The following is a 27,500-nucleotide window of genomic DNA, read 5'->3' as shown; positions in this document are numbered from 1 at the left end:
ATTCCCAAAATACCGCTCTGCTTTTAAAGGAGCCACAACATATTTCACCCGTTACACCGTGTAACAGACACTGTCTTTCGTTAAAGCCTGTGTAAAGTTCATTAGTTTCAGTGTAGACACCTGCGGCTTATATAGGTTTAAAATAAACATCTTTGTCAAATTCAGTGGGTGCAGCTTATATTTGGGTGCGCTTTATAGTCCGGAAATTACGGTAGATGGATTTCTCGTCACTAAACTGTTTCTCTTCATGAATACGACGTATTGCAACACTATGGAGACTGAGGCGTGTCCTGAGAGTCACAAAGAATACAGATTAACATGGCAGAGGTAGAGCTGTAACTTCCTGCAGACACAACAGAAAAAAGAACGTCTGGTTTTATTTCTTTTTTTTTCTTTTTTTCGGGGCTACAAAGGCATGTGTGAGAAAGTGTTGCGTTAGAAGTCAGAAGGCACTTGAGTGGAGCGTATTGCAACACATCGGTAGCTGCTTCATATGTATCTTTAATGCAGCGTATCATTGGTTATGCATCAAGATGCGAATCATATCGGCCTCAGTTATGGAGATGCACATCCCTAAAATACACAGATTCCATACAAAAAAAATCCTTATTTAGACCACGCTCATGAAAAATGCTCGCTTCCGATCGGCTCTTGTTTTTTTTTTTTTTTTTTTATGATATAGAATATGTGGTTATTATTTAGGTTTTTGCCAATTTATAAACATTTTATTTTAATTCATTTTTCATGAGTTTGATATTAATATGTATGTATATGCGTTTAAAAAAGTAGTAGAAAAATTATACACTGAATGAACCCCAGGTGTGCAAAAAGTTAAGCCAAAAAAAAAAAAAAAAAGAAAAAAAAAAAAGAAAAAAAGAAAAAAAAAACCATAACATGCAGATACACTATGGTCAAAAATATTGGGACACTCAACTTCTCCAAAAGTTGGAGGCACACATTTATATAGGATGAATTAAACTTTTCCATTACTTGAACTAGGAGACCCAAACCTGTTCCAGCATGAACATATGCTCCATATGGGTTGGAGTTAAAGATCATCTGCTATGGAACTCTGACCTCGACCCTATTGTGAATGCTGACTGCACCCCAGGCCTCCTCAACTCACCTACATCACTTTACTAACAACCTTGTGTCTGAATGAATCTCCTCAAACATCTTCCCAGAAAAGTGGCAGTTATTAGAAGTGCAAATGGAGAATAAATGTGAAATGGGATGTTCAAAAAGAAGCCAATCTAATGGTCAGGTGTCCACAAACTTTTGTCCTTATAGTGAATATATACAGTGTACATATAGCTTATGTTTATTTAAACGCTTGCCAGTTGATGTGCCTTGATCGTGTTTTTTCTCTTTTATATCTCAAACCTGATTATTGACAGCATTATTAAAATCCACCAAGCGATTGTATCTTTTAATGAGGAGCCAAAAAATAAAACAATAAACCATAGTAGAAGGTTTACAAGCTTTAAAATCTGTTCCCCCTCTCTCTCTCTCTCTCTCTCTCTCTCTCTTTCTCTCTCTCTCTCTCTCTCTCTCTCTCTCTCCTTCTCTGAATCAGCCACTCTGGACTGCGTTCAAACACCGTTTTTGCTTTAACAGCCTCTTTCCATCTCTCTCTGAATCATAAAGTTTATGATAAACTTTTAAAACTCCAGCACCTGGGGGATTTATAAAGCAGACGAAAAGAAAGATCGGAAATTGGAATAAAGTAAAGCACAATCCGTGTAAACGCACTCTTCGGATTCGGATTCACCTCAGTGTCTTCAGGTTCGAAGACCAGCGTGAAGTTTTCAGATGAAACAGTTAGCACGAGAAACGCCGAAATGTTTCCCAGCATGAAGGTGTGTGTGTTTCGCTCCATTAATCTTGTTTATTATTAATTAAATAAATGTATCACTATAAACTGATCCCTATATATTTATCTCTATAAATGTACCTCTATGTATTTATCCCTATATAAATTAATTTATATTTTCCCTATATTTTTATCCCTATATATTTATAGCTCTACTTCTTAACGGTCTTCCTATATAATTATCACTATACATTAAACCCTATATTTTTTATCCCTATACTTTCTATTCATATATTTATCACTGAACATTAATCCCTATATATTAATCCCCATACTTTTATATCAATTCATTAATCCCTATACCTTTTTCCCTATATTTGTATTCCTATTCTTTTATATCTATACATTAATCAATATATATTTTTTATATCCCTAACACTCGCTAAGACTTCATGATAAATAAACCATGAGAGGACCTAGCAGGAGCGTGAGACAGATTATGAAAAATGGGAAGAAAATAAAAGAATGAGAGGAAGAATGGAAAGATGTGCGTCTGAGCAAATAAACAGAGCAGCAGAATGAGAATATGCAGAGACACAAAGAATTTGACAAAAAAATAAGAAGGGACAGAGACAAATTTGTAACTTAGAGACAGAGGGACAGGTACAGGAATAGAGTGACAGAGAGAAGGACAGGAGGAGTGAGACTTGGACAGAAACTGAGAAGAGAGAAGGAATAAAAATATATCATGAAGCTATATGACAATGGAGGTCATGATGATGAATTGGATGTTTGATGTGAGAAATCTGCTCCATGTTTGAAACCTGCGAGTTGATTAACTGATGCCCTTATTCTAAGTGGCGTACAATTCTGTCATTTATACACCAGAGCAGTTGAAGGATAGGGGCCTTGCTCAGGGGCCCAACAGGGGCAGCTTCGTGGTGATCAATTGTAATCAATAGTACATTACTTTAACTACTAATCTGTCAAGTCATGTCAAGTCGAAAGAGCTTTAATCTGCCATATACAGCTGTACAGTAGAGACACAGTGAGACAAAGAAAAATTCCTCCAGGTCCAAGGTGCCACATAAAACCAAATACATTTACACAAGACAACAAAAACCTGAATCAAACAGACCGAACCACGAGACTTTACATAAAGTACACGTGTGCAAATGACATCTAGTGCAACAACAAAACACAATAACAGTGTAACAGTGCAGCACTTAGCAGCACACAGAGCTCACTGTAAAAATCAATTGTCCATATAATAATAAACTCTGAACATGTAAATGTTTGGTGATTTTACAGCAGATATTTGTGCAATGAAAGTGTTCGAGTGAAAACCTTATTATCTAGGCCTTCAGTGATGTCCTATCTGAATCAATCCACCTCTTAGTACCATCATTAAGGTATAGAAACATTTATAGAAACTATCAATATTATAGAGAGGCACAATTCAACACGTCTCCTTTCACTGTAGCCACAACTGCACCTCCCGCATACATCATCTTCAGCAAACGTGTCGAAATTTTTACCTCATAAAATGCCTCATTTCCCTGCAATTTCCGTGGGGATTTCAAATGAAGGCAAATTATGTGTTTTTGTGCAAAATCTTATAGGACTGAGTACAGGTAGTCGTCGACTTACGACCTATGCAACTTACGACCATTCGACTTCACGACCACAATCGCTAGCCACGGCGTACGTTATTTTTTTTACCAGCTTTCGGCATAATTTCACAATACTGTACATATAGCCTACTCTTCTTATGACCAAATCGTGTTACGACAGTGCGTACCAGCTTCCGGCATCACGACCGATCTGTCGGTCCCAATCGTGGTCGTAAGTCGACGACTACCTGTATAATTGTTTCATGAAAAATCTTAACAACTGTTTTGTTTTGGCTAAATTTTCCTCACGATGTCCAGCTTCTCTTGAAAAGTCCGTCTTGTAAGTGTATCTGCGACCAAAACGATTTCTTCTCCTTTGTCAGCCATTGTGGAATGAAAATAAAATAGCTATTCCATCCACATGAATACATATTCGTGGAGAAAAACATATTACAATGGTAGTTTGCTGACCCTAATGGCCCTCCACTGTATTAAAAAAAAAAATCATGGTTTGTTGGAAGAAGCTGTTACACAGGTCTGGACATGAGACCCGAATGCTTTGAGACCGTTTTCTAAATGGCTGAAGGGTGAAGAGAGTGTGTGTGAGAGATGTGTGTTTGTGGTCAGCCCCATGTTGTGTAAATGCTGTTAATGGAGGCAACCGAGAGAAAACCTGATGATCTCTGCTGTCCTCGCTATCTTCTTTTACGGTAGGGTCTCTGGATTTTTCTCAAATTCACTCGGTGTTCGCTTTCTGCCTGGGCATTTGTTTACAGGCAAAACGAAATTGATCGTCTGGCCAAGTGTTCATGTAAACACAACTTGAGAGCGCTCATAAAACTTTCCCGTTCACGTGCTTTACACAACAGCGGTGATGTAGAGCAATCTGAAGCAAAATGTTCTTTTTAAACATCCCATTCCACATTAAGTCTCCATTTGCTCTTACAATAAGCTCCACTCTTCTGGGAAGATGCTCCACTAGATCCTGTGGAGATTTGTGTGAGATTCATTTAGACACATTGATGTTAGCAAAAGTCAGGTACTGATGTAAGCGACAAGTGAAAAGGTGTTTAGTAGGCCTGGAGCTCTATGGCAGGAGATCTTTCACTCCAAACCATGGAAAACATATCTTCATGGAGCTGGCTTTGTGCACAGGAACACTGTCATGCTGGAAAAGGTTTAGGTTTCCTGGTTCAAGTGAAGGGAAAGTTTAATTCATCCTATACAAGTGTACCTACAACTTTGTGGTAAAAGTATTAGGAAGAACGCATAGGGCTGAAAAACTCAGGTGTCTCAAAACTTTTGGCCACTGTGTATCTGTACTTTGGTAAATTTTACTGCACAAATGTTTGCACACGTGGCCTTTATGTAGTCCTGTGTGTAGGTCTGATGTTCGTAGAGGAACGTTGTGTCTTTGTGATAAGCAAGAGAAGAGAAAAGGAGTTAAAGGAAATGAGAGAAGAAATGAAAGAAAAAATCAGAAAGACGTGCAGAAAGAGAGACAATGATCTAATAAAAAAAGAAAGAAAGAAAGAAAGAAAGAAAGAAAGAAAGAAAGAAAGAAAGAAAGAAAGAAAGAAAGAAAGAAAGAAAGAAAAAGGAAGGGTAAGAGGAATCTGACAGAATAGCAGACAGTGGAACAACAGCATGAGAAACAGAATAAGAAACAGAAGAAGACAAAGAGAGAAAAAAATTTGTGAAAGACAGATGGTGGTAACGGATGGCGAGAAAAACAGACGAGCGACAAAAATTAGAGAAAGATGAATGGATTAATGGAGAGAAGATCAAGTGACAGTAGTGATAACTGAAAAAATAAGTGGCTGATGTCAGGCGATAGAGAGAAAGAGAGAGAAAGAAAGAGAGAGAGAGAGAGAGAGAGAGAGAGAGAGAGAGAGAGAGAGAGAGAGAGAGAAAGAAAGAGGGCGAGAGAATGAGTGAGAGAGAGAGAAACATATGGGTGGAGCAAAAGAAAATAAATAAAAGAACAACAAAAAGATGGCTTGTAAAAGGCAAGAGGACAAAACCAGATGCAAAATAAGAAGTGTGACACACACATACGGACACGGACACACACAGACACACATTCACAAGTAATGAGAAGATCGGATAATTTTTCTGACTTGGCTGTTTCTGTAGAGCTTTCACACGTGAGAACCAAATGAAGACTTCTTTTATTTTGAATTTAAAAAAGTTTATGAATGAAAGATTTTTCTCTAACACACACAGATGGATTACACAATCACTGACCTGCAAAAGTTGTGAGCTCCCAGTCCTCCTTCTCCGTTCGGATATTTCAGCGTGCTGTACGGATGCTGGAACGTCTCGTTCCAGAAAAGACAGGGCTTTCCTCCGTGAAGACTCGTCTGGTTCTGCCGACCTCGGTAGTCCTCGCCGTTCACCGTGTAGCATTCTACAGCACACAAACACACAGGATTTAATGTTACACACACATTTAAAGCATTTTGCAGATGTCCTTATCCAGAACGACAACCTTTTTATCTCATTCATACAAATGAGCAGCTATGGGGTTAAGGGCCTTGCTCAGGGGCCCAACTTGGTGTGGCTGGGATTTGAACTCATGACAATGCTTTAACCACACACACACACACACACACACACACACACACACACACACACACAAAGGATAGATGAAGTCTGGAAAAACATCACCAGCACCATCAAGCTTTCTGATGTTTTAGGTGAATAGTAATGAAAGCTTTTGACGTGGATCTACATGAACAAATGCTCAATATAGCCATGTGGTTCTTCACCAAACTGTTCCCACAAAGTTGGAAACATACGTTTGTGCAGGATTTCTCTGGATGTGGAAGCATGAAATTTTCCCTTCACTTGGACCAGGAGACCCAAATCGGTTCCAGCATGACAATGCTCCAGTGCACTAAGCCAGCTCCATGAAGATATGGTTTTCATGGGATGGAAGTGTGTGCAAGATCTCCTGCTATAGAGCTCTGACCTCCTCAACCCTACTGAACTTTGAATGTGAACTTTGGACTGCACCCCAGGTCCTCACCTCCTCACCTCACCTACAACACTACCTGACTTTACTAACAAACTTGTAGCTGAATGAATCTCCACAAAATCTAGAACATCTTTCCAGAAGAGTGGAGGTTACTATAAGAACACATGGGGACTCAATGTGGAATGGGATGTTCAGAAAGCAGCACATACCAATCTTATGCTCAGGTGTCTACGAACCATTGTCTATATATACAGTATATAGCAATGCTTAGACATTCGAGCCAGCTAGCTAACTTCAGCACTGCGCTAAACTTCACAACTTCACCTCATTTTCTTTTAAAAATAAATATCAGATCAGATATAAATAAGATTTTAGCTGCAGAAATGACATTAGGGTATTTTTTTTGTCCTTCAGCAGGTGCCCTTGTGAGGAAAGATGATGAATGAGAATTGGGACTATTAATCTTCCACAAGATGAAGAAATGAAATGAGATACTTCAAATTCTCACTAAATGCTGAGGTAAATCTTCCTTTAAAGTATACAGGAGGGGTCTCTAAACATTTCTACACCATGGTCCTGCTCATACAGGATATATTTTAGCTAACCAGCTGGTGTAGTGAAGCTGTTCTTCCTATAGTGAACCCTGGTGCCATGTCTTCCCCAGGTTAGTGATGTACATGCACCTGGTTATCCACATGTGGTAGAAGAAACCATGATTCACTAGACCAGGCCACCTTCTTCTACTGCTCCATGGTCCAGTTCTGATGCTTATATGTCCATTGTAGGTGGTGTACAGGTAGGTGATCATGGATTCTCTGACTTTCTGGCTCTGCATCTTCATAAGCAGCAAGCTGTGATGCTCAGACTAGTTTTCGCTCCTCGCACATCCTTGAGATCCAATGACCCTGTCACCAGTTGATAGGTTCTCCTTCCCTGGACTACTTGAATTAGGTACTAACCACTGCATACCACAACAGACACCACAAGACCTTACATTCTGACCCAGTCCTCTAGATATCACAATGTGGCCCTTGTAAAAAGTCTCTCCGATCCTTACACTTGGCCATTTCTCCTGCTTCAAAGACACCTTTCGAGAACTCCATATACATTCTGCACATATTCTCTATACTAGGGGTCCCCAAACTTTTTTCTCTGAGAGCCACATCATTTTTCCTTTCTTTAATAGTTTGAGGACCCCTTGCTCAATACTGTCCCAGAATACTGTTTACTTTTTCGGTCACAGAATCAGGCCTGACCGGTTTTTAATGGCATGATCGATTCTAATCCGCCTCATTAATTACAGTATAACGATCATAAACAGCACCCTGTTCACAGAAAACCATTCCAAACTTCATTCTCAGGACAGACACGTTCCACACCCAGCCGCCGGTCTGAGTGGCCAGATCAGGAAATTTCACCCCGTCATTAAAGCTTTTATTTAGTCACGGCGTTTTAGCTCCCACCTATTCACCTGACAATCTGTACACTGACACATGAAGAAGACACTGGCATGTAAAAAGGTCATTGACGAGACATAATTAAAGCCAAGAATGTGCCAGAGCTCAGCTTTCAATAGAACCTGTTGTCGAGAAACACAAGAACGAAAATGCAAGAATGCTTCGTCAGAAGACAAAATGTTTCGATTGTTTTTACTCACATTCAACTTTGTTTAAGAGGTTTTTTGTTTGTTTTTTATTTTATATGCCTCACACATAGAATCTACATAAACCACAATTGGGCTGAAAATGTTTGGAAAACATGGGACTATAGATTGAAATAAAACCAGTAGGGCTCACTATTATAGCAAATAACACACAGCGATCTCCAGTGAGCCATGTTTATTACAATTTCTGGAGAATAGCTGTATAAATTAAGTTGCGTGCAAAGCATTAATACTGATGTGTAAATTGTACAATAAGAATACTAATTGAAATCTTTGTGCAATAACAACTGTGCAACACTAACAATTTAAACTGTGCAATTTGTTTGTTTGATAGCGTAACTACTTTTATTGTTTTTTTTCTTTGGTATTTATATACCTTACTGCATATATTTGTATTCTGTCTCCGCCTCATATTGGCACTTTTTTTTTTTTTGCTGCAAACTTCCCAACTATGGAACGAATAAAGGTTTATCTTATATTATCCTCAATTCGAAAACTATGTAAGTTTGGGAAGCTGAACTTTTTCACGCACATTCATACATAAATACATAAATACATAATAAATACAATAATTATATACAAATAAATGCTCATTGTTTCTTATTCCTCAGCAGAGTACCAAGGTTTGATGAATATCTAATAAATAATCAGCGATAAACACCTAATGAATATTTCGTAATTATGTTTTCAAAGGGGTGAGAATAGATTTCTGCACATTTAATACTTGCTTATCGGTAGCGCAATTATAATTCCTGAAAGGGACAATGAGTGCACCATAAATCTGACTCCACCCATGGCATTTCACACTTTCTGAAAAGCACAAGTTAAACTGTATTTTCATTTATACGTTAAACACGTACACGTGCCGCTTTGCATGTTCGAATGACCGTCTAAAGAAATTAAATTGGCTTATATGTTTTGTTTTCAGAAAGTTTTTTTGCAACATTCTTAAACATTTCAATTTTTTTAATATGTAAAATAAACCATAAATATGTGAATAATATCAACACTGCTCTAACCTACAAAATTCTGGATTATTTTTTTTTTTTATTTCCATCATTTTATCATTGAAAATTAAAATCTGAAAAAAAAAGGTGTAAATGAAAGAAAAACTTGCAGGGTTTTTTTTGGTGGTTGTAAAAACTTAAACTGAAAAGCCCCAGAGCTGTTGGAGCACGACTGCAGATTGTTTTCTGTAATAACAATTGCCATAATTAAAAGCCAGGTCAAAGTTGAAGGGTTTTGTTTGTAAAACTGCTGATGAGATTTGGCGGAAACTGAGCTGTGCAACATGTTGTGACCTCAATTCACATCAAAAAGCAACGGAGAAACTTACTTTTTGTGAGCGTATGCAAATCCAAAACGTGATCAGCCAACAAATTAAGCTATTCGTCGTTTTATGCAGATTATTTCCAATACTGTTAACTCTCTCTAAATATCACATTTGACGAAACTGTTTTTCTCAGTTCATTTGGAGCGTTTCTCAGATCAAAAATGAAATTCTGAAGTACTTTTTCAACCTCTAGATAATGGAGTCACTTGTGCACATCATAAAAGCAATTTCTCGTTGCTTTGAACAAATTGTGAACGCTTTGGTACATTTGTTGAATTGAGTGTGTACAGTTGTCTGCTGTTTCTTATGTTTCAATTGTTTATGTTGTGTTGATTAAAATATATTATACTGCATCTCACTTGAATTGTCTTAACCCACAAAACATCTCGGCATCAGTTCATTGCAATGTCAATGAATGTTAAATAGTTAAACCGGTCGTCACAATCTGTCAAGCTTCTACATATTTCTATTAAAGAATTTTTCTTCAAATGATAAATTGTGCAGACGAATCTTAATTGTCCCGAATGAAGGCGGGTGTAGGACAACCAATGATCGATTAGTTCTCTAAAACAGGTCAAATGTGAATCTCGTGACTCTTCACTTGGCAAAAGAGCAAAACACAGAATTGCATTTACTGAAAATGAATGAACAGCCAGGAAATAAATGAACACCAGTACAATGCAGTAGAGTAAAAGTGTGAATCCTGTCCGGTTTCTTGCATTCAATTTACAGTACAAACAATAATGTGTACATTTGTTCTGTTAATTCATACATGCAGTACAGAAGAAATTCAGGCTTGTGCATTTTCAGTCATTGTAATTCAAACCGTAGTTTGCATCGGGAAATAATGAAACCTTGCGCCGTCATACTGACAACATATTTTTCAGCTATGGGGATGTGCAAGTTTCGTGAGGGCTTAAAAAAATGTATTTAGGGCTCGATTAAGGCCAGATAAAACCTAAAAACCTGTGTGTTTTTGATGTCATGATATAGGCCTTAAATTTTATTCTTAATAGTCTTTCAAAAGTCTTCAAATGTCTTAAATGCAACTTTGTGAAACCTGCAGAAACCCTGTTCTAATGCCAATGAGATATTCATTGGCACAAATACTTACTTGAAGAAGAATTTTGAGAAAAGTGCAGGCTTTTGCAAGAAATCCATTGAGTTTTGAGAAATGGTTCACAGAATTATTAGAAAAAAAAAAATGCTCTAAAGCACCTGAGAAAAACTAGCGGAAACAATTTAGCTACAACCAAAACGTATAATGTGACGTTACAGGAAGTTAGTTGCTAGATTAAAGACTTATTAAGGATTATTAAGCTCGGCTAGGTGGCACTATTAGTCTGCAAATAGTCCCCCTGCAAGCTGGGAAACATTTCAAAGGCCTGGGACTCAGAAGTGGTCGTACCGCATGAGTCATACCGCATGTCCTCTGGACTAATTACCGTATTTCTTTTGTAATCTCCGTCCAAGCCACAAGGCGAGAGTGGAGGATGGCCTTTTAGAGTCCTGCGCATGAGGGAGGATAACAGTGGAGGAGAGAAAAAAAAAAGAAGAAGAAATTAAGAGGAGAGGAAGAACAACTGTGACTTTCAGAACACTCTGTGTGGCTACGGAGATTGGTAGCGTTTGGAGATTGGGCAGCCATCTTGCTTCTGTGGCTAACCTCTCTGAAAAATGCTTTCTCAAAGCGGCTGGACTGAAATAAGCAGGGCTGGAGGAAGGGTAGTAATTAGCAGTAGTTTGGTTTGATGTGGTCGAGAGACTCTATTACTCTGTGGCGACCGGAGGAAGCAGGAATAAGAGGAATGAGATAAGAAGGTCCGTCCATGATGAATAGGGAGGTAAAAACCGACACGGTTCAAAGCGCTGCTGTTTTGGGCTGAGAACTAACATGTCGCACGTGCCGGAGCGAGGTTTAGGTTTCGACTAGAAGGTGACGGCCTCTGAACCACCATCTCACTCTGTCACGAAGCAACTGTTTCCCCTGTACGTCCATGTGACGTCTTTGTTGTGGTTAGATTACAGACTTTGATGGGAAACAGAGCTTTGACCGCATTAAAGGTCGAAGCGGAGAAAAAAAAACAACCTATAAAACACGACCACTTATGGAAAAGAAAAAAAAGCCCAGAAAGACAAGAAAGAAAGGGAGACCCAGTGCAGGCCTTCTAACCAAAAACAAGAGGGTCTGCTAAGAGCGGTCCTCATACGCGAAGACTTGATCGCCCTGTTATTATGTTTGCAAGGGTTTGAAGCTAATTGCTTCCACATTGAGCATCCAGATGCTGTCGTATCTGCGTAAGAGACAGAGAAATGGGAAAAAAAACCAAGAGCAGCTTCACGGTCATGTGATCGATATCAAAATAAACAAGAAACAAAGGACTCCCCCTCCAGCAGGTCATGCCATGTTGAATTACACATATGTTGATGTTCATGTGAGCGCTCATGAGGACTGATGCACCATAAACAACGCAACCAAATTCCTAGAGAATGGATTCTGAGGCCAGAGTAGAGTGCTACATGCTAGCTCAGCCATTGTGTGCTTGTTGTCTCAGCCGTTGCATGAAGTGGAGGTGCACTTAGTCAAAGAGTTAAACTTAAATTAGACAAACTTAGTCTATTTCTACATCCAAACACTTTAATCTAGATTCAGGAAAATCGGAGATCAGTGGTTAAGATGTTGGACTTTTGATCAGAGGGTTAATCCTAACCAGCGACCTGCTGTGGGACACTTGAACAAGGCCCTTAACACTTCATTTCTAAGGTAAGGTAAGGATTAGAGCATCTACCGACTGGAAATGTAGGAAACTTCACAGAGGTCGTTTACATAGACATTAACAGAGGTATCCATCCATCAATCTAACCTTCTCACCTACCCATCCTCCTCATCTATCTATCTATCCATCCATCCATCCATCCATCCATCCTACTTACATACCTACCAGCCCATCTCTTCAACAATCTTACCTACCTACCGAAGCAAAACATAATTTGGACATGCTAGTGATAAAAGGTGAGGGAAACCGACTAATGCGGTTTCTAGCCGAGTTTTTTGTTGCCGTTTCAGGACAGGAAAAGTGGGAAATATACAATTTGATTCCATAAACCATTTGTAGCACTTTTACCTGAACATTTCTTTCTGGTTTTGATGGCTCTGGAGAGGGGATTGGTTCACCAAAAAAAACCCACCTTGTGAATCTGCAGCTGATCAGCTACCCACAGTTTACATTTCCATTTGATATGGATAAGACACTGTATCCAAAGAAACTTACTTTTATGTCATTTATATAACTGAGGGTTAAGCGCCTGGCAGTGGCAGCTTTGTGGTGCCGAGATTTGAACTCACAACCTTTTGAACAGGAGTCCACTGAACTACCACTTCCAGAAAAACCACCAAAATCCACGTCCAGAAAATTTGTTAAGCTACGTGTGAATCCCAGGCCTGTTCCAGCACCCGTGGCTGAGAGGAGAAGCATGAGACAACGCTAGTAAAACAAATGAATCTGTTTTGGATGTGAGAAATTTGATGCCAAACCGTTCCTTCAACTCCACAGCCACGTCAAGCTTCAACACACTCATCCAGCGTTCAGGCCATCAGTTCCTGGAGGACTTTCCTTCCACACGAGGGAAGACAAAACGACGCTGGTTAAGAATAAATGTCGGATCAATCAACAAAACTGTTAAAGTTAAAGACACGTTTTTATTCATGGATTATTTCTACTACAGTGATTTTTTCCACAGTTTAATAACTCCAAGCAGTCATTTGGGACTACTTCTGCATTCTAAATCCGGTCGGTATTCCCCGACCCAAAATCTGAGCCAAGCTGAGGAAAAAAAACAAAAAAAAACCTAATTATCCCTGTTCCTGTCTCATTTTCTTGTGCTTGTACCCCAGCCTGAGCAGTGTATCACATTTACCTCAAGCTAATACCCACTTACTCTAGTCTAAGAATAGCGGTATGGCTAACCACGCTAGCCACAGACCCGGGCTTCCTGTAGAAGGCGTAACTCCGGGTTTTTATCCAAACACACAGGCTGACCATCAAAAGAGAGACTGTAAAAGCTGGTCTCGCCTCAGTGTAAAGCTCCAGCACACGAAGCGGTTGCCTTTTTTTTTTTTCACCCCTTGACTCTCCTCCATCCCACTTTCTCTCCCTCTCTCTTCCGCTTCTCATTCATGCATCGCTTTTCATGGAGAGAAACCAAAAGGACGTTTAGCCAAAGTGCACTGATTCTTTCATGTGTAATATCTAAATATAAGTAAAGGGAAAATGCCAGCGTCAGTGTGTATATATCCGATTACTGCATTTTCTTTGATGACTTGCGATATGTTCATAGTAAAAAAATGAATCTAATGAAAGAAAATTATAATAATTTTAAAAGAAAAAAAACACCAAATGAAATTAATCTATCTGTCTATCTACCTTCCTTCCTACGTACCATCCATCTATTGATCTAGCATTCTTACCCACCCCTCCATCTGTCCATCGATCCCTCTATCCATCTATTTATCTGACCTCACCTACCTTCCTACATACTGATCCATCCATCAAGCTAACCTTCTTACCTACCCAGCCGTCCATCCATCCATCCATCCATCCATCCATCCATCCATCATTCCATCCATCCATCATTTCATCCATTCACCCATTTATTGACCAATCTGACTCACCCATTCATCAATTCATCCAAACATAAAAGCATCTGTCCAGTCATTCATCAATTTATCCATCCATCAATTTCAACTAACTACCCATCTATTCATCCATCCATCCCTGTATCCTACTCATCCATCCATTCATCAATTCAACCTACTCATCCATTCATCATAGCCTACTCATCCATCCATTTATCCATCAATCAATCTAGCCTAAATACCAATCCATCCATCCATCCATCCATCCATCCATCCATCCATCCATCTAGCATACCCATCTATCCATTTATATTGCCAGCAAACTAGCCTAATGTCCATTCATCTTTCATCAATCTAGCCTACCCATCCATCATCTATATATCCATCCATCCATCCATCCATCCATCCATATATCCAGTTTATATTTTAAAAACGTAGGAAGTAGAAGGACTTCCACTGAAAATCTGTAAGTCAAGTCAAGAGGTTTTTATTTGACTCAGTATCATGTGTAATTAGTGAGGATTGTGAAAATATTTCACTTAAAATCTGTCTGACATTGTCTATTCTTTTTGAAAATATTTCTAAATACACCAAAATCTTTGGGAAATAAATGCTTTCACGAAATTCTGTCAGAAAATTTTAACTATAATAATTTTCCTGTCAGGATTTCTTCTGTTAGTTCAGTAGCGAGTGTGTGAATATGAACTAAAAATCCTCTCAGAAACCCTGGTTTGTGCTAAGTCACAAGTGTTTAGTGAGCATGTTAGCCAGTTAGCATGACCGTGATCAACAATCCTGTCAGGAATTCAATTATTCAGCTTCGGTGTTAAGCAGGAGAAGATTTTAGTGCTGTCAGAGTAAAGAAATCCTGTCAGAAATTTGATGATCCACAAAATTTGATCCGAAACATATACATTTTATTAAGTCAGATGTTTTGACAGTGATGTAAGAGCTGCTCATCAATTTCTAAAAAACAGGCAAATGTATGTATATTTTTTTGTTGATGTTGGTCTTCCTGATGTTTCTAATATTTTAAATGAGAAACCTGAGGCGTTTTGGATCTTCTCACACACACACACACACACACACACACACACACACACACACACACACACACACACACACACACACACACACACACACTGTGATGATTTCACGCTTTGGGTTAGAGTGTAAAAGGAGCGCAGCTTCAGCTACAGCCACAGAGCCCATCGGGCATGGCTTCAGAAGCCCGTCTTAAAAAAAACTCCTGTTTGGATTGCACTGAGGTTCCGAGGCCTGCGGGATATTTTTTTTTTATTTTTTTTTTTTACTGCGGTTCTCCGAGTCCCGAACGCGTGATTAAAGCAGCACACCGCGAGAGATGAGCTCTGGGAGGTTAGGAGGTTAAATAAATAGCACACTAATCACAGGTTAGGGCTGAAAACACACCACTAAAGTCACTCAACTAACCAACCCTGACAGCAGAGTAAGCAACTGAGGAGAAAGAGAGAGAGAGAGAGAGAGAGCGAGAGAGAGAGAGAGAGAGAGAGAGAGAGAGAAGAGAGAGGAGAGCAAATGAAAGAGAGAGAGAGAGAAGAGAGAGGAGAGCAAATGAAAGAGAGAGAAGAGGATAAATAAGAGAGAGAGGAAGCAAGTAGAGAGGAGATCGGGGGAAAGGAGAGGAAAGAAAATGAAAGGAGAGGGAAGGAGCGGAGAAAAAAACGGGAGATAGAGAGGAGATGAAAAGAGAGGAGAGATAGAGAGGATAGATAGAGGGAAAAAAGAGGAAGGGAGTAGAGAAAGATGGAGGAGGGGCGAAGAAAGAAAGACAGAAGAGGAGAGGAAATTAGAGAGAAGAAAAAAAGTGAAAGGTGGGGAGAGGAAAAGAAAGGAAAAAAGAATAGAATAGAAAACGAAGAGAAATAAAAAGTGGAAACTAAACTAGAAAAATCTGAATGTGCATGATGAAAAAGAGAAAGAGAGCTTTTGAGAAATGGAGAGAGAGAGAGTCAGAGAGATGGAGAGAGTTAGTGCACTAATATGTGTACTACTTCTCTCTTCTGTCAAGTGACACTAGTTTTCATTTATATTTCTCTTTAGGGCAGCAAAGTGACCACGCCTACCCAAAGCCACACCCACCATTAACCACGCCCACCCATAGTCACGTTTAATGTCTAAATGTGCTCTAGAAAAACCAAACAAGCCTGTGTATACACACACACTGAGGATATCTGATAGGTCTGAGAAACATGTGTGTGTGTGTGTGTGTGTGTGTGTGTGTGTGTGTGTGTGTGTGTGTGTGTGTGTGTATGCTGTCTAGCCTGTCAGCATTGCGAAGAAGTGTTAATGGACATCGGCCAAGTCTGGGATCAGTCCATTTAAAGGAACAGTTTTACAAAAACACAAAGTACGACATCCGACCCACATGCACACGATCAACCAAGACGTTGTTTAGTATCTGTTTGCATCTTCGCCTTATCTGGAACTGCTTTAAAGTAAAGGAAGTGTTCTTCACGTAAGCGCACGTCCACATCTTTAGACACGTTTCCTTGAATGACTTCATTAAGTTGCGTAAATTTCATCTAAAAACTCTTTACGGACAAAAAGTTTCCTCCTGAAGACACTGTACGTTTCCTCCTGAAATTTTCCCTTTACTTGACTTCTCTAGAAGACCCAAACCTGTTCCAGCATGACAATGCCCCTGTACACATAACCAGCTTCATGAAGGTACATAGGAAGGAGTGGAAGAGCTCCTGCTATAGAGCTCCAACCCCTAATTAAACACTGCACCCCATGTCTCCTCACCTCACCTATATCAGTACCAGACTTTACTAACATCCTTGTGTCTGGATTAATCCCCTAAAATCTAGAGGAACATCTTACCAGAAGAGTGGAGGTTCCACAAAAGCAAATGGGGACCAAAAGGGAACTTTAAAAAGAAGCACATAGCAATATAATGCTCATGGCTCATGTGCTACAGAGACATTTGACACGACATACGTTTGACGTACAGCGATGCTGCAACGAGTCGTTTGAGGTGTTTCGAGTTTCACGTGAGCTTCAAGAGCGGAAGAACATTACTGGAAGACGACCAGAGATCAGGAGAACATTTCAACGAGCTCAACCCCAAAATAATGATCGTTGGAGAACAATCTACATGATCTCACTTCCACACCCACCCTACTCGCCTAAAAATATCAATAGTTATAGCTAAAGTTACGGGTTACGAGGATTCCGACTTTTCATCTTGCAGGACGTTAGTTATAAGAAAGAAATCCGTCTGTACAAATATCCAAAATGGCCGCTCATAACTGGTAATTCCCTAGGTTATGTGGTGAGGTTCGCCGTCAGCAAGAAAGACCTCCACTATTATTAAAAAAAAAAAAAAAAAAAGAAAAGCTTGGTAGCATAGTGTTTAAGACATTGGACTTTGGATCGGAAGGTTATGAGTTCAAATCCAAACCACACCAAGCTGCCACTCCTGGGCCCCTTTGCAAGGCCCTCAATCCCATAGCTGCTCAGTTGTATGAATGTGATAAAAGTTGGTCAGGGTAAGTGCGTCTACCAAATACCATCAATGTAAATGCAAACACGTTTTAAATGATCCTGCTACATTTGAACAATACTTCGTTTTTTTTTTTTTTTTTACCTGTATATTTAATAGTTTGCTTTTCCGTCTATGAGTCCGGATCGGTGTCTGTCACTGACACGCTAAACGGAAAACCACCAGCCTTGTGGGTGTCTAGGTGTGAATTCATTCCCCCTTGAAAATGACTCTGACGTACCACATCGGATTCCAAAAAAAAAAAAAGCCGTAGAAGCATGCATGTATCCGCTCCCTCTCCAAACAGCATTCCTTTTTCTTCCATTTCTCCCTCCTTTTCCGAAACTGCATCACTGCGGTCGCGTTCCAAAACATTTCTGATAACACACTAGGGCTCATTGTTAAGTTTAAAAAGTGTCATCGGTTTGATCGCCCTCGACTCCCGGTTATTATAATCCCACACACCACAGCCAGGAAGAACAGCTCCAAAACTCTGAGAACTTTCTGGAACCAAGTGGAATAATTGAAAACATTTAAAGCGAATTATTTAGATGATTCAGTGAAAGTTTCCTGATAAATAACCAGCTAGCCTGAGCGATAGCTAATAACAAGTCATATCAGGTAACAAATATGCTAGTTATCATTTTTTGTAGAAATAAATCATGAGTGACATTAGCTAATCATGAGTGTTATTAGCGAATTACAATGCTAGCTAGCATGTCTAATAACAAGCTATATTATCTATCTGATATCCTAGCTAGTTATATGGGTGTTAAACTTTTAAATGAGTAATATTCACTAAATTTTATGCTAGCTAGCTATTTTAGTCATTACCTAATAATTAGTCATATTAGTTAACACATAGCTAGATATTTATCTTCTAATGAGTAATATTAGCTAATTATATTGGTAGCTAGCCATTTTCACAAGTCACAACAGCTAACTAGATATATAGTCACTAATTGTGTAATGAATCATATCAGCTAATTACCATGCTAGCTAGCCATTTTCAGTTAACTAAAAACATATATCAGCAGACTAATATCTTAGCTAGATATTTAGGCACTAAGATCATAATGAGTGATAGAAGCTAACAACAATGCTAGCTGGCAGGTCAATAATAAGTAATGCTAGGTAGCTACTATGCTAGCTATTTAGGTAACCTGCCAATGTTTTCTAGCTAGCTATTTAGATAGGTACCTCATAATTAATACATTTTTCAGCTATTTTGTATTAGCAAACTATCCAGGTAGTTAGCAAAAAATGAGTGAAATTAGTGTGACAAAATCTGGTAACAAATTATTGATAGTTTAATAGTTAGCAAAAAATCTAAGGATTTTAGCAAGAATACCAAACTAATTGCTTACAGTTAAATATAGTTAACCAGCTACCTATATTTCATAACATTTCTCACAGAGTTACTTGTATTTGTTTGTGTAGATGTACAGCGTATCAAATACAGTTCATTGCTGTATCGCAATGTTGGGTAGCTAGCTAGCTTGTTGGTCTGCTGGACAGGTCAAGGTAGAATCAAACAACAAACATAAGAGCATATTTACATTCCGGACAATGATCCGGAATGGTGATCAAGATGTCTATGGAGTGGACAAATCTTCCTCAAGGTCCTTTGTTGACAGTACTCGGGAAAAATAAACTCACTGATGTTGAATTTTCAATCAATCTTCAGTACTAAAGAGATAAAAATCCTAGCTTCTGGTTTCATTCCTTGTGGTTTAACAACTATGTTCTATAAAATTCATGAAATCCAGTTTGGCTTTAAGATGTGTTTCTGAGTTCTACTGAACTTCATATGAACTGAAACCTGACGGTCTCAGGTTTTCCAAGCTGTCTAAGCCAAACGTCCATTAACCAACCGACTTCTACAACAAAACCCAAACCAATCTGGTGTGTGCTACATGTTTGGGATTGTTTGCAGGTCTGTGGAATGCTTCCTCTGTTCTCGCACCCTTTCTGATTAGACTTGCCAGGTCCCTGTTCTTTTGCCGACATTAGATTATTTTTGTTTGTTGGATAATTTTGCGGTGTGTGTGTGTATTTGTGTGCACAGGTCTGTCTGCTCCTGTACAGGCAGGTCCCTTCCTACCGCACATAAACCCCGAACATCAGCATTACAGGAAAATCTCATTAACCTTCCAAAACCCAACCTGTGCAGAAAACTGGTTTTGTTGAGCAGAAAACTGCACAATAACCAAATAATGTAGCAGGCGTGTATGCTATTGATTTTTTCCTACTGTAATGAAATTTTAAATGTAAACAAACCAAAAAAAAAAAAACAAACGTTTGAAAAACTAAATGTGAAAAATTATAAAATCAAAAGTTTAAATTTACTATCAGTGAACAGCTAATTAAAAACAGCTAATCAGTCAGACGTAATTACTGTCAAGCTGCATTACCTTAACTAGCTTACTCTGAGGTATCTAATGTAATGTGACCTGACAGACGCTGAATGTCTCCAGGCAGTTAGAAAAAATAGCTATGTAACATAATTTAGCTAGCTAGCAAAATACAACCCGGCAGACACAAAGTGTAACCTGGTAACAGAACAGCTAGATTTGTTACTTGACAGAAATTAGTTAACAAAATATGACTTGGCAGATAGCATTTAGTATGCTATCTGTAGCTAGGTAGATAGATAGCTATGCTACCTGACTGACAGAAATTAGCTAGCTAAATAAAATTATTAACTAGCTGATAACTAGCCACATTAATTTAAGGAGAAAATAGAATTTCACTAGCTAGCAAAATGTAACCTGATGGACACAAAGTGAAATCCTAATTCCTGGCCTCATAGTTTGTTACTTGAAGTAGCAGAATTTGCCTAAAAAATGTGACCTGACAGATGCCAACTATGATTTGGTAGGTAGACAAGGCAGCTAGCTATGTTACTGGAAATAACAATTCAGCTAATCTGACCTAAAAGTGGCTAGACAGTTAATTATGTTGCACAATAGACAGCTAGTTACGTCACTCATAGGATAAATTTTTTTTTTAACCCACTGAGAAAATATGGCTAACACAAACTGAAGCTTTACAGAAAGAGATCTAGCTAAAACCAGAATTTAGCTAGCTAACAAAACTTGAAAGTCCCTGACTGATGAAACAATATTGAGTTAGTTAGCAAAAATGCAACCCGACAGACACCAAGTGTAGTGTAGACAGCTACAGATGCTACACCTTGGACAGAACATAATTTAGCTAGCGAGTGACCTGACAACCCAGTGTCTGTAATTTAGCTAGCATTAACTAGTCAGGAAAACACAAATCTACAAAAAAAAAAGTACTCATTAGAAGTCACCTTGAAAGCTTTGTAAACACAAACGCCGTCTGAAAGACAATTATCAAAACCAATGTGTGTACACGCCTAGCAAAATGAAGACGAACGACTCGTCATCACGACACACCGATTAGCTATAAAAGCTAATAACTTCACGACAATTTAAACATATTTCAACATCACGTGTACACATTTAATTAATGAATTAGTTTGTTCAGAAGTAACTCAAACACACCTCAGGACTGCTGTGAAATCTGACTCACAATAACACACAAAAGCAGCTACAGGTACGACAACAGTGAATACAGGTACACATTAAACCTAGAATATTCTTACACACACACACACACACACACACACACACACACACACACACACACACACACACACACACACACACACCTGTTTTGCATCACTGAGTTTGCCCCGGGTTTATTGGTATTGTAGGAATGTTAATTATATGTGGTTTTGTTCTAACAGGCGAGCGTAAAGGATCGTCACAGAGCACGTGTATGCAGCGTTAGATCTGATGGACGCTGATTACAGGACACCCCATAGCAGGAGGAAAAAGTGTGTGTGTGTGTGTGTGTGTGTGTGTGTGTGTGTGTGTGTGTGTGTGTGTGTGTGTGTGTGTTACTGGTCAGAAATACAAATTTTATACTTAGCTTCGTGTATCTCTTGTAATCTTGGAGGGTTTTGTGTGTACTGGATGGTGGTCAAAATGTGAGAAAAAAAACCTGTATGTATATATATATATATATATATATATGTAAAATGTGTGTGTGTGTGTGTGTGTGTGTGTGTGTGTGTGTGTGTGTGTGTGTGTGTGTCAGAAAATCCAATAAAATAAGTAAATAAATAAAAAATTTAATGAATAAAATAAAAATCTTTTTTTTTATTTAAATTGACTTAAAATTTTGTATATTGTAAATAAAATGTAATTAAATAAAATATAATATAAACTCAACACACCACAATTTTACACAATTTGTTTTTACACTTTTCAGAGCACATTTTTAATGACGCATTATTAATGTTTATATCCTGCTCCAATGCTAAATTGCTTTAAATAAATTATTTATTTATTTATTTATTTATTTTTTTTATGAATCACTTACCTGATAATACACTGATTTTAAAAGTATTACTAACATTTTAAATAATTTATTAAAATTCAAAATATGTTTTGTTATATTATTTTATTTAGTTATTAACAGACAACACAAAAGTGTGAGGATTAATACAGATGATTTTTCAAATAATAAAAAAAAGAGATTTCTTCTTTAAATTAATTTCATAACTAATTTGCTAATTGGTGATTTGGTCATTTTTTATTGAGTTCTTTCGTCAATTGGTGATTTGGTCATTTTTTATTGAGTTCTTTCGTCTCCCGTGTTCTTCAAAGCCAGTAGTCATGAAATGATAATAGTGTTTGCTAATAGATTCAATGATACAATCTTAAAGAATTAGTCTTAAAGTTATTTTTAATCGAAATCTTTCCTCACCAAGATTCATCAAAGCCACCTGTCATGTAGCATCATAAATCATGTTATAAAAAAGCCAGACAGTGAATTTACATTCATACTGCAGAGCAGTAAATCTATAATGACAAGCATGAGGACTTGCATAATTCTTCCTGTACTAACTACAAATGATTATGTAAATCTGAACATGGTTTGCATTAAAACCAGAAGCTAGACTGTCTAATTACACTTCACATTTTTAGTATTCTCGTTTGCGACTAGCAGGTTAGTGGGTTTCTAGGAACCAATTCATACAAGTGCAACTGAAAATGATAAACACAGACATGACCACAGAGTCATAATGATGTTATTAAGAGGTGGACTGATTCAGGTAGGAACACCACTGAAGGTCTAGGTGTAAAATGCACGGTTTGCCACTGAGTTTATATAACCCTACAGTGCAAAAGTTTTAGGCAGGTTTAAAAGAAATGCTGTAAATTGTATATATATATATATATATATAGTGTATGTATATATGTGTATGTATATATGTGTATATATTGGTTTTTATATATATATATATATATTTTTTTTTTTTTTTTACATTATTCACCAAATTGTAACTAAAATCTCAATTACAAAATATTTCTTACTTTTTGCACATTTTGTTCACTTGCACAAAGTCAGGGATTTTGCAGAATCAGAAGCAGGTGTCGGAATAACCAATTATACCAAGCAGTTCTAATGATCATTAATTTCAGCTGTATAGAACTCAAAATCTGCTTGAGGAACAGCCAAACGCTATACTACACAATAAAACGTTTAAACGTTATTGTATATATCTATACTATGCTAGGCTAAGCTAGGCTACGTCCACACTATTCTGAATACATTTGAAAGCGGCGTTTTCGTTTATAAAAAACGCCACAATATCGTTTTCAAACATTTCCAAAAAGTTGCTCATCCACACTGAAAGCGTCTGAAAACGCTCACAGCCCTGTGCCCCTTTACGGCAGCAATGACTAAAAAAAACGCGCCATCGTTTTCAAAAGCCTTCGTTTTGAAAGTCCACGCTGCGACCCGAAAAACCGAACATTTTTTAAAAAGCTACTTTTTGTTGACTGAAGGCCAAAAAAAACCCTATGAGTTTGGACATGGCGTACATATCAATATATATGAGATGAAACGGAAAGAAAATACATGCAGCGGTTTGTCCAACCGTCTGCATTCCTCTGAGATCTGATATCCACAGTAGCCTCTTTTTTTATGTAATGCTTTGTCAGTCAGCTATGCTGTTCCCACTTTATCTCTTTCCACACTCCACTCCACATTTATCTGATCCTGCCTTTCAAACACGCACAGAAAGGCCTGCGCATGCTGCACCTCGTCCTCAGCATGTCCTTTTCTCTCTTTCTATCTCTCTCCTTTTGTGTTCGAAAATGTCCTCCAGCCTGCAAACACTGCTAAATTAACCGATGGCGTAAAAAAAATAAAAAGGTGAATGAAAGCCGGCGTATGTGCCGCGAATCGTATACGCGCAAAGAAAACAGATGGTCTGAAACAAAACAGAGACGGTGGCTAACAAAAGCGTCTGCGCAAGACGCGGCACGATCGACGTCTCGCTCGCCCTCTGGCCCCGAATCAACTCCAGGTCAGATGCACAATGAGACACAGAGACTGGAGCTCCACCTGGGAAAGAACGACAGAGCAGAATGAAATGGTGAGAGAGAGAGAAAAAAGGGAGCATCCTTTTATCGTGAGAGCGCAGGATCAGGTTTAGGGATTTATTCATGTCCGTGAGATTTAGTTTCACATCAGCGGCAGCCTTATGAGCAGCTAAAGTGACCCGGATTCATCCCACACGCACAGGCCAGAGTAAACCAGGGCTTAGCTCGGATTAGATTACATCCTGTTCTTAACCACTGATTTCAATACACACACACACACACACACACACACACACACACACACACACACACAGACACAGACCCGCAAACAAAGCCAAACACAAAAGAGAGAATGAGAGCGGCAACGTTTAAGCGCCCGATAAACGTCCGTGATACAATAAAAGAAGGAGACAAGTCGCAACAGCGAACCTCAACAAACAAAACTGTTTAGACTAAAATCACATGTAATGAAATTCAGATCCGACGGATTTCCCGAAAGTGTGGAGATCAACGGTTGGAACAGGATGGATCACAGAGATTCCAGTGTAATTCTTTGGATTCGTGGCACACGTCAGGTTAATTCGGTAAAATCGCTAACGTAGCAAACTATGGGGAGCGTACGATCTCCGGTTTGCCATCATCACACCTTCTCTGCAATACTATCATAACGTTTTAGTGGCACGTAAAAAAAATGACATTTTACGAAAACCTACAATTACAAAAACAAAGTCGAAATTACAAGAATGAAGTCGTAGCACTAAGAGAATAAACTTCAGCCGATGCTGCTATGACTTGCAATTCGCAATTTTGACTTCATTCTCACAATTTCGACTTTATGCTCGTAATTTCGACTTTAGTCTCATAGTGCAATGACTTTATTCTCGTACTGCTATGACAAAGTGCTACGACTTTATTCTTGTAGTGCTACGACTTTATTCTCGTAATTTCGACTTTATTCTTGCAGTGCTATGACTTTATTCTCGTAATTTCGACTTTATTCTTGCAGTGCTACGATTTTATTCACGTAATTTCGACTTTATTCTTGCCGTGCTACGACTATATTCACGTAATTTCGACTTTCTTTTTGCAGTGCTACGACTTAATTCTCGTAATTTCGACTTTATTCTTGCAGTGCTATGACTTTATTCTCGTAATTTCTTCTTTATTCTTGCAGTGCTACGACGTTATTCTCGTAATTTCGACTTTATTCTTGAAACACTTCGACTTTATTTTCAGAATTTCGACTTTATTCTTGCAGTGCTACGACTTTATTCTCGTATTTTCGACTTTATTCTCGTCCTGCTATGATTTTATTCTCATAATTTCGACTTTATTCCCGTAATCTTTTTTTTTTTAACATGGCACAAAAACTCAGTAGTACAGCAAGGGTTTCCTAAAATAGGTGTAAATCCACACAAATTAAAACCCGACTAAATTTAAATTATCATCCAAATCGCTCGGAGGAATAACTTTTACATTTCAGATTTTAGGCCATGCCTCCTACCTGCATCTGCTCACAATGCACCAAATTTATCAACTAAATCAAACCAACCCAAAATCTAAAATTCGTTTCAGCTATACGAGTACACCAGGACTGAATTCATTGGAAGGAAACAATCTGGTTCTTCACCCACAAACTGCTCCTGGCCAGAGAAGGCAGGGAGGGACGGTCTGGCGTTTTGATATTTTCAGCTCTGGCCTTTTATATTTCCTCCCCACTTTCCCCCGTCCGGGTCAAGCGTCCACTTCAGTCTCCGTCTTGCGGTGGAAAAGTTCACAACGAAGGTCAGGTTCATGAAATGGCACTGATTCTGTTCATGCGGCCTGAAATCAGAGTTCCACTCCCGACCACATAAGTACATGTTAGCGTTTTTAAAAATGCTAAAATGTGGTCCGGCGTGGACACGGGAAAGACAGAGACTCCCAGCAGATGACATAGGGCTTGTTTTGAAGAACAGAATCCAGCTGAGGTTACTCAAGCAAACCCCTTGAGGGCACAAGGTCAAAGGTCAGCGCTGGCTCAGGGGCCAGAAGACAACACGGTAAACAGCATTACATGTCGATGCATGTTCATGTTTACTTTTACACTTTGGCTCTGTTGTGAAGCAAACCTACAAAGTTTAAGTTATAGGCCACACCTTCTCTGGTTCCTCATACACCTAGCTAAACAGCATGACTAGCTGGTACAGACTAACTAAATATTTATGTTAAGCTAGCATGAAAACTAATCTCCATCTTGCTAGCTTTGTATCATATTTAATCAACAGGCTACCTTGAGCTAATACCTACAATGCCTGAAGTTCGATTATTCTTTCTCTCAATCAATTTCTACATCGATTACTTTACAAATTATGGCGACAATCATCTGAAAGGTGTTCAGTAGGGTTGAGGTCAGAGCTCTGTAGCAGGAGATCTTCCACTCCAAACCACACTATTGCTAGCACAAGTAACTAGTACAAATTTGCTTAATATTTACGCTAAGCTAGCATGAAACTCACTTTTCTTAGATAGATAGATAGATAGATAGATAGATAGATAGATAGATAGATAGATAGATAGATAGATAGATAGATAGATAGATAGATAGTGGAAGAGAGAGAAATAAAGCAAAATAGGGAAAGTGTGTGCGTGCGTGTGTGTGTGTGTGTGTGTTGTGTGTGTGTGTGTGTGTGTGTGTGTGTGTGTGTGTGTGTGTGTGTGTGTGTGTGTGTGTATGAGAAAGAGAGAGAGAAAACGAGAGAGAGAGAGAGAGAGAGAGAGAGAGAGAGAGAGAGAGAGAGAGAGAGAGAGAGAGAGAGAGAGAAAATAGAAAGAGTGAATGACAGAGAGAAACAAAGATAAATAGAATGATAGAGCGTTAGATCGATAAATCAATAGCTCGGTAGATAGAAGGTGAGTAATAGATAGAGAGAGAGAGAGAAAGAGAGAGAGAGAAATAAAGCAGAGAAGGAAAGTGTGTGTGAAAGAAATAGAAAGAGTGAGTGAGAGAAAAAAGGAAAATAATATAGATAGATAGATAGATAGATAGATAGATAGATAGATAGATAGATAGATAGATAGATAGATAGATAGATAGATAGATAGATAGATAGATAGATAGATAGATAGATAGATAGATAATGGTGGTTCTATAAAGCCTCACCCCACACACACAAAAAAAAAACCTTATTACCTTGTCCAATTTTCATCCCATTTTCTTTTTTTGTTCTAGAATATTCCTTGAGGGTTTGTTTTTCCTGGCAAATTAAGCAATGTGCAAAAGAGGCTTGAGTGGGATTTTGATTATAAAAACAATAATTTTTTGCCATCAGATAGCGCTGTGGAGGGATGGAGTGTTTGTGAGGCCTTAATTCATTACTGCGTATTCAAGCGAAGAAAGATTGAAAGAGAGAGCGAGAGAGAGAGAGAGAGAGAGAGAGAGAGAGAGAGAGAGAGAGAGAGAGAGAGAGAGAGAGGGCATTAAAAAATGAAAAGCTCTTATCAGATATTCATTAATGTCAGGAGGGAAACT

At 38.5% G+C, this 27,500-nt stretch overlaps 2 protein-coding genes across 6 annotated transcripts in view; one reads left to right on the top strand and one right to left on the bottom strand.

Moving 5' to 3' along the window:
• LOC310718570 (uncharacterized protein) overlaps nt 1-27,500 on the top strand; it is a 219,197-nt gene that overhangs the window by 50,346 nt on the left and 141,351 nt on the right. The window lies entirely within an intron of this gene.
• The window catches only part of kremen1 (kringle containing transmembrane protein 1), a 65,891-nt gene that overhangs the window by 30,729 nt on the left and 7,662 nt on the right, over nt 1-27,500 (bottom strand). For both annotated transcript variants that reach the window (XM_083527410.1, XM_083527411.1), the window contains exon 2: nt 5,674-5,836. In XM_083527410.1, the coding sequence (XP_083383536.1) occupies nt 5,674-5,836 (163 nt within the window). The remainder of the gene's footprint in view (nt 1-5,673; nt 5,837-27,500) is intronic.

This window comes from Silurus aristotelis (assembly GCF_946808225.1).
Source record: "Silurus aristotelis genome assembly, chromosome: 23".
Classification (NCBI taxonomy): Eukaryota; Metazoa; Chordata; class Actinopteri; order Siluriformes; family Siluridae; genus Silurus; species Silurus aristotelis.
The sequence above is the reverse complement of the archived record's forward strand: the minus strand, read 5'-3'. Positions and strand labels throughout refer to the sequence as shown.